Raw genomic sequence first — 9,216 nt, forward strand, 5'->3', positions numbered from 1 at the left:
CCCTATAAAAATAGGTTTTGGAAATTTTCTTGATAATGTAAGAAATTGCTGCTAAAGTTCTAAGCCTTGTAACGTCCTAGAAAAATAAAAGGACATTCAAAAAACGATGCCAACATAAAGTAGACATATGGAAAATGTTAATTAGTAACTATTTTGTGTGGTATTAAGCAGATACATTTAAATTTAGAAAAATGCTAATTTTTGCAAATTTTCACTAAAGTTTGGTGATTTTCACAAACAAATACTGAATTTATTGATCAAATTTTACCACTAACATAAAGTACAACATGTCACGAGAAAACAATCTCAGAATCGCTTGGATAGGTAAAAGCATTCCCAAGTAATTACCACATAAATTGACACATATCAGATTTGAAAAAAATTGGCTGCATCCACCAGACCAAAACAGGCTCAGTCCTGAAGGGGTTAAAACGCATGTAAAACATGCCAAGAATTTCAAGCGTTTTTAATGGAATGTGTTTTGGTGGTGTTATTTAGTGCATGCGTTTTTCCTGGTGTTTTTAAAGTCCTATCGAGAAGCCTATGGAAAATTCCTAGATAAAACGCCGTACTCTGAGCATAGTGTTTTTAAAAAAAAACTACACTGACCCCCTAAAACACCAGAAACTACAAAAAGCTTTATATGTAGTGTTTTTTATATTTCACTAAAGACTGGATAATAGAATTGTGAACTGCACAGATGACAGCAGGCTGGAAACATGCAGAGTAAGGCCTCATGCACACGACCGTATTTTTTCACACCCGTAAATACTGGCGTAAATACGGGTCCGGTGTCACACGTATTCCACCCGTTTTGCACCAGTATTTACGAACCCGTGCTCGTAAATATGGGTCCGGTGTCACACGTATTCCACCCGTATTTACGAGCACGTTTTTGACAGCAAAATAGCACTGCACTAATCGGCAGCCCCTTCTCTCTATCAGTGCAGGATAGAGAGAAGGGACAGCCTTTTCTGTAATAAAAGTTAAAGAAATTCATACTTACCCGGCCGTTGTCTTGGTGACGCGTCCCTCTCTTCACATCCAGCCCGACATCCCTGGATGACGCGGCAGTCCATGTGACCGCTGCAGCCTGTGATTGACCTGTGATTGGCTGCAGCGGTCACATGGCCTGAAACGTCATCCAGGACGTCGGCCCGGATGTCGAGAGGGACGCGTCACCAAGGCAACGGGCGGGAGACCGGACTGGAGGAAGCAGGAAGTTGTCGGTAAGTATGAACGTCTTTTATTTTTATTTTTTACAGGATAGGGGATACATGTCTTTTGTTTATGGCAGAGCGGGGAGATACCTCCCCGCTCTGCCATAGTTTTCATTGTAGTCCCGGCGGTAGTTACGCCACTGGGCTGTGGCCTGCAGACCGGGTAGTCCCCTGACCTCGCCTCACCTCGCAACGCTCCCGTAATCACGGGTGAACACACGCAGCCACCCATGATTACGGGAGCCCCATAGACTTCTATGGGATGCCCGTGCCGTTATTACGGCATGAAATAGGGCATGTTCTATCTTTTTTAACGGCACGGGTACCTTCCCGTGAGCAAACGGGAAGGTACCCGTGGCTAACAGAAGCCTATGAGCCCGTTATTGCGGGTCGTAATAACGACCCGCAATAACGGGTGTTTTTACGGTCGTGTGCGGTTCTCCCACTCTTATCTCCTGTTACGTGCTGACTTTTACAGAACAGTTCAAACTTTCTAAGATTTTTTTTTCCTTTTGTACTGACAGCAGTACTTTGACCTCATCCATGGGAGGGGGTGTACTGTAATAACACAGACATTAGAAGAGAGCTGGAGCAGAGCAGTAGAGGCAGCTAGGGGTTCTACCTGACACACCTGCAGTATTTAAACACATGAAAGTTCCACAAGTCATCAAATAATACTGAGCAGGTAAAACCATTTATGACTAAAAGAGGGGAGCAAGGGATGTACAGCAGTAAGTAAAATGGTTCTGCTAGATTTAAAGATCAACCCTTTAGATCTTTATAGAGTGAGATTTTTTTATTTTATTTGTTACAGCAGTAATTTTTTTTCACTTTTTTACTTTTTTATTATCACTTTTATCACTATTTCTATTTTTCAAAGGATGTGTATTGGAACACCTGATATCATATTGTGATCTGTTTTCGATTGATCCTGCTTATGTATCTATATTATCGCTGCGACTCATACGATTATACGCTGTTTTTCTTTTTATTATTGTTGAAAACTCAAACATTGTTTTACCATAAACAACACTTTAGATTTTATATATTATAATCTACAAAAAATGTTCAGTAACTTTCTTATCTTGCCCCACTGTTGAAATATATAATGGGCCCCATTTCTAAAATCTGACCTTGTTTCCCCTAGCAACTAATCAAAATGCAGCTATCATGTTTCCCATTGTAGTTTAGGAAATTAAAGCTGCACTGTTACTGGTTGCTATGGGCAACAAGGCTGTTTTTCAGTTAGATAGGTTCGTAAAAATGATGCCCAGTGTGGTAGGTGTAGGAAAAGCCATCATAAATATGATCCATAAATAAAAGTTTATTTTGTAAATAAATATTTTTTTAATGTTGCTGATTGTGTTTCTACTATAGGGACGTTATCTCCAGTATCCGGCAAGTGCAACACCTGTTAACCTGACTATGAAAGCAACTTCTGGACCTCAGGAACAAGCTCTGACTACCTCATTGCTTTCTAATGTTAAAAAATACTCCAACTCCGTCTCCTTGTACACCAACCCAGCAATGTCTGAAAATGATCCATCTCCTCGCCCACTGCTACTCTTCCTTCCTTGGTTGGGCTCAAATGCTCGATCCCTTGGGAAGTATATCCAGCTGTACTTCAACCTGGGCTTTGATGTGTTAGTGGCAGAGAGCTCATTATCACACGTTTTCTGGCCCAAGTCCAGTCTGGAGTATGGAAGACATTTGTCAGATCTCCTAATGGGAGAAAAGGACCTTTGTTCTCGTAAACTCTACCTCCACGCAATGTCTATTGGAGGCTACACATTTGCACAGATGTTGGTGGGGGCTTCCAAGGAACAGCGTGAGATGCTGGAGAGGATTCATGGTCAAGTATTTGACAGCCTTGTGGTTGGCAGCATGGAAAAAATGGCAACAGGTGAATAAGCACCATACCTCAATTTAAGTGAATGTCTTTATGTAGTTTTGTTTCCAAGCACAAATGGGTGATTTGCTAAACAGATAATGATAAATAGTCTAAACCGTTTCATTACCTGCGTGGATTAATACAGTGATTTTCTTCAATATTGTGTGGGCTATATTATCTACATTTTGATATTTCTTGCTAAATACTAAATTTACCAAAACCAATATAAAAAAACACTCTATTTTGCATGCAAATTTTCATCCTAGAGGTAAAAAAAATACCTAACAAAGGGGTGATGCAGATATTATGTCACCATATTATCTTGCACACCAAAGGTTTATTAATTGGGCATCATAATAAGAAATAATTGAATACGTATTGTAATCTTCTGACTGGGTATGTCTGATTTTGTGAACTTTCATATTAGACAGGTCAATAAGCCTTTGATTCAATTCAACAAGCCATCCAGCATCCTTTATTGTTGGGAGTCTGGTTGGCAAAGGGTCATACACTGTAAGAAATTTGTGATGAAAATAATGTTTCGCTTGTGGACAGTTGGAAATATTGTTTTGCATTGCTTCATGTGTGTTTTCCCATATGATTAGTGCTAGAATTGTGACAGTCTAAACATTTGGTTTTAGCATCATACACCTAATGATAATTGTTATTTCCAGTCACCGCTTTAGCATTAATGGTTCTATGTATAATGAGTGGACACTTTTCAGCTTTCCTCTCTTTAACCCCTTCCCGTCGTAAACAACTTTCAGATTTTCATTTTCGTTTTTTCCTCCCCACATTCCAGAAGCCATAGCGTCTTTATTTTTCCGTCGATATAGTACTAGGAGGGCTTGATTTTTGCGGGACGAGTTGAAGTTTTTCGTAGCACCATTTATTTTGCCGTATAATGTACTAGGAAACAGGAAAAAAATTATTTGTGGGGTAGAAAATGAAAAAAAAACAGATATTCCTCCATGGTTTTTTGCGGGCCGTTTTTACGGAATTCACTGTGCAATTAAAACAACATGTTAACTTTATTCTGCGGGTCAATACAATTACAGCGATACCAAATATATATCGTTTTTTTCTATATTTTACTACTTTTACAAGTAAAAACCTAAGTGGAAAAAATAAAATTTCTTTTGCGTTGCCAAATTCAGAGAGTTATAACTTTTTTTATTTTTCCTTCGATTAAGTGGTATGAGGCTTATTTTTTGCGGGATAAGCTGTAGTTTTTAATAATACCATTTTGTTGTAAAGCGACGGTTTGATCACTTTTTATTTCATTTTTTGTGGGAGATTAGGTGACCAAAAAAATAGAGATTCTGGCGTTTACAATTTTATTTTTTACGGTGTTCACCGTGCGGGTTAAATACCAATTATGTTTATTTATTTACTATGCTCTAGGGGGAAAGTGGGAAAAGGGGGGTTTTTTGAACTTTTAATTACATTTTTTTTTTTACACACAAAAAAAACCTTTATTTAACTCATTTTTACTTTTCTTATTAGTCCCCCTAGGGGACTTCAACCAGCGCTTGCACGATATACTGCAATACTAATGTATTGAAGTATATCGTGATTCTGACAGGCAACTATTAAGCCCTGCCGGAGGCAGGGCTTAATAGGTGTACAAAGATGGTGGACCTGGGCGTCTTCATTAGGCAGCCTTAGCAACCATCGCCCCCCCACGATTGCGTTGCGGGGGGCGCGATGAGCTGTTAGAGGGGGTCGTCCCCCTCTTTCTCACGATTTAAATGCTGCGGATGGTATTGACTGTGGCATTTAACTAGTTAAACTAGCGGGATCGCGCGCGATGCCGCTAGTTACTCTGACGTGTCGGCTGTAACATACAGCCGACACCAGCATCGTATGCAGCGAACTCACTGCATGAGCCCGCTCCATACTTATGCAGCGAGCTCACTGCATGAGCCCGCTCCATACTTCCCCTTCCCGGCTATGACGTAACTGTATGTCATATGTCGGGAAGGGGTTAAAGTCTATGTAAACCTTTTGAAAGGCAATTTTTTTTAAATAATTGTGATTGGTGCAACTTTCTAAATAGTTTTTATTAAAAAAAGTTTTACTTTTTGAGATACAGCTGTTCTGTAGTCTATATACAGAGCAGCTGTATCTCTCGCCATGACCTGAATCTGTCAGTCCCGCGGACCTGACGGGTTCAGTGTCAGCGGGTCATGCAGGATCCATCACATCTAAGTTATGAATTTAGATGTGATCGTTAACAGCTCGATCCTGCATGTCCGAGACATGCAGGACCCGCGGACACTGAACCCGTTTTTTTTTAAATGCCTTTCAAAGGTTTACATAGCCTTTAAGGTATTTTTTTATAGACCTATATGCCTTATTTGCACAGTTGTGTTTGAGGTCTGTGTTCTTTTCCATAGTTTTGCTAAATCAGAGTTGGATCCCTGCAGAAGGAAACCACACATGAAATAAAGGACTGTATGTTATCCATTCTATTTAGAACTTACCCATACTTGTGTTTTCATAGGTGTGGCACGCATTGTATCCTTCCCTCTCTTAGAGTCGTTGATTATACGTGGAACGCTACTTTACTTCTCACTTCTAAAAGCCCATACTGCAGATTATGAGAAGGGAATTCAAACCTTTTCGGAAAATCCAGTCACCTGCCCTGCACTCTTCTTCTACTGCATGAATGACCCAATGAGTGACCATACTGCGGTGGATCAGGTCCTGCAGGATTGGGAGAAGAAAGGAATCGAAGTGCAGGGAAAGAAATGGGAAAAGTCGGTACACGCAGGGCATCTACAAAAGCATACACAGGAATACACAGAAATCCTGAACAATTTCATTAATGGTCTACAGGCCAGAGTGCCAAAAAGCAAACTGTAGCTGGATTGCAGCACAATTCTTCCATTGCCCCGAAGAGTATACTGTATTAAAGTGGGGATACTACTAAAGTATAAGGTAGGGTTTTCAGAATGTTTCTCAGGTGCTTCTACAACTCGTTGCACTTTCATCTTCAAATCAATCCCTTTTGATTTTGTGCACAAAACATAACTGCCTATCCAGCAATTCAGTACTTGTTGAACTGAATGGTGTCTCATTAATGATTTCTTATTTTGTCAATCTCCTATGTAATAACCAGTACTCGATAGACAACAAATGTTAAATGTGTTTTTCCAGGATTCTACAATTTCTGAAGACTACATACATGTGCCATAGAGCAGGGGCCAAGAGACAAATTAATAAAATCACCAATGGTTTTTTTTTTTGATATTTTTAATTATGGCAGTACATTTACGTAGTATTAAAAAAATTTAGAATCCCCGCCCCAAAAAAACTTTCATTTGCAACAGAACTCACAAATTAACAGCCTTTTATTAAGGCTGGGTTCACACGAGGTCATTACGTCCGTAATGGACGGACGTATTTGGGCCGCAAGTCCCGGACCGAACACAGTGCAGGGAGCCGGGCTCCTAGCATCATAGTTATGTACGACGCTAGGAGTCTCTGCCTCTCCGTGGAACTACTGTCCCGTACTGAAAACATGATAACAGTACGGGACAGTTGTCCCGCAGCGAGGCAGGGACTCCTAGCGTCGTACATAACTATGATGCTAGGAGCTCGGCTCCCTGCAGTGTGTTCGGTCCGGGACCTGCGGCCGAAATACGTTCCGTCCATTACGGACGTAATGACCTCGTGTGAACCCAGCCTAAGCGTTTTTAACTACCTGAGGAAATAGATGGGATTGAAAAATACCCAAAGGACTTTCACAAAACTTGGAAGAGATAAGGAATACTGATTACACTGTTGTTGGTGTCATCTATGCACATATTTAATATTATGCTTCCAATGCTTACTATATAAGATGTCCAACATTACAGCTCATGTATAAGAAATGCTCAGTCATTTTTCCTGATATTCAGTGCTATAGCACAAGAAAGAGTACAGGAATGAATGTACACTTGTACAACAATGCAGCAAGAACTCCCGAAGGCCCAGTATACTAATGTATTGTGTCAATGTAGACTGATAACTCCAGATTGAATTATATGTGACATCTAGTTACTGCGTTATTCAATTAATGCACCAAACTCGAAAGCACTGTTTATTTTCATAGTTTGATACAAGGGTTACTGTTGGGAATGGTTGGGCTGTATTTTTTCAACATTATACTGTAAACTATCACAATATTATTGCCTGAAGCTGGGATTTTCTATTCTGCTGAGTCCTAGGACCGGATCTGTGATATAACCTCTAAACGGCATCTCTGACGCAGAGTCTAACTTAGTCTACCTCATACTTATTTCTTTCTAGTTTCCGTAATTTCAGTTTTCTAACATACTATGTATGTATTTTTCATGATTTTCAAGATCTCTTCATGTAGTCGACGAAGAGAAACCTGAAATATTTTTTTTACTTCCAGAGGATGAAAATCTGTCCTGGTCATGTGAAGGACACACAGGTGCTCGGCTATAAAGGACAACTCTAATAACTGTACTGTAACAAGTCATGCACCTGTGTGTCCATCACAGAACCAGGACAGATCTCATCCTTTTCTATCATCATCCTCTGGAAGTGAACAATGAAGGTTCCTATTCAACAACTGCATGCAGAGATCCTGAAAACAGTGAGGAATTGCTAACTAAAATATATTAGGAAAATGTATAACTTTCATTATACAATCAATAACCTTTTATTTGCTTTAACCGGACAAACCCTGTATGTATTCTGACAGGTTCACTGACAAGTTTGGAGGTGACTGTCATTTTCTCAGCATGTTCAACCAACAACAAAATTACAGTTTAGCACTCTTTGAGAAGAGAATAGAAGGGATAACGGATATGGCTGCAATTTCTGTTGTCTCATTTTCAAAAAAAGCTTCTGGAAAAAAACAGAAAAATGCCAATACCTCTCCAAGAAAAACAAAACATAATTGCTGAACTTCGACTATGGATCTGACTTCGAATTAAACTTGGGTCCTCAGAGTTGTGCAGCACTGTCTTAATGTATGACGGCTTACAAAACCTCCACTCCAAAAGCATGAAGTTAGGCTCTGAAGTTAAATGTTGTTTTTCTATTAGGCCTGATCATTTAAAGGGGTTGTCCCAGTATTAAAGAGAACCTTTTACCTGCCCATAAATGTGCAGCTGAGTGCACGATGTAATAGGCAGGACTGCACAAATCCTGTCTCACTTTAATTTTTTTTTTTATCCTCCTCCGTTATTTAGAACTAAGTAACTATACGTCCTCATGCGGGAAGTAACGTCCCGCGCCAACGTATAGTTACTGCCTCATGTGGATAGGGGTTAATATGCAATAATATTGAATGATGAAATGTGCCTTAACATATGCTCTACTGTTCTGTTCAGCATGTAGGATAGTATAATACAGATTGTGTTAAGCAGAAGTATAACATAACATATATTTCCTACATGATTACTGTAATAAAATAGGTTTCAAACAGTTAAATATACATACATGTACCACAATATCGTGATTAGATAATAAATGTTAACTTAATGTAATGTGTGTGTGTGTGTTTTTATATTTGGTTCATTAAAAAGATAATGGTTAAAGCAAAGCTACCATAAGAAATGTAGAAAACTGCCTTTTAGAGTACATTAAAATATGAAGACCATTACTGAGATATGATCGCACGTTACAGGCCCAGAGCCTGAGGCTGCACTACTAAGAACCTGATGACTTGTCCCTTTTTAACTCTTGTGAAGTACGATATTGTCATGTAGATCTTGTGAGGATTTAAATCATCATTTATATATATATATATATATATACATATATATATATATATAATGTAAACAAATATATTTGTCACAATTTAACCTCTTAAGGACACGGACGATTTTGGCCTTGAGGACTGAACACTTTTTTTAGATTTCCCTCTGCATCCCGGTGCTCAGAACTTTTTCATTTGTTGTCTGACGTAGCAGTATGAGACTTTGTTTTTTGCGGGATGAGTTGTACTTTATGTAGGTGTCATTTTTTGGTCAATTTACATTATCGTTTAATTTCTATAAATTTTGATTTTGGCAAAAATGTAGAAAATAAAGCAGATCCGCTGCAGTTTTATTTCTTCTTTTTTTTTTTTTACACCATACGCCG

At 39.1% G+C, this 9,216-nt stretch overlaps 1 protein-coding gene across 1 annotated transcript; it reads left to right on the plus strand.

The window, feature by feature from the left end:
* Window positions 1–1,146: 1,146 nt before the first annotated feature.
* Window positions 1,147–8,618, plus strand: LOC142749481 (transmembrane protein 53-like). Its single transcript, XM_075857561.1, has 4 exons — window positions 1,147–1,229; window positions 2,598–3,123; window positions 5,618–6,054; window positions 7,829–8,618. Exons 2-3 carry the CDS (start codon window positions 2,646–2,648, stop codon window positions 5,977–5,979), a joined length of 840 nt encoding a protein of 279 aa, XP_075713676.1. The 5' UTR covers window positions 1,147–1,229; window positions 2,598–2,645; the 3' UTR covers window positions 5,980–6,054; window positions 7,829–8,618.
* Window positions 8,619–9,216: the final 598 nt, after the last annotated feature.

Source organism: Rhinoderma darwinii, chromosome 3, assembly GCF_050947455.1.
Source record: "Rhinoderma darwinii isolate aRhiDar2 chromosome 3, aRhiDar2.hap1, whole genome shotgun sequence".
Lineage (NCBI taxonomy): Eukaryota > Metazoa > Chordata > Amphibia > Anura > Rhinodermatidae > Rhinoderma > Rhinoderma darwinii.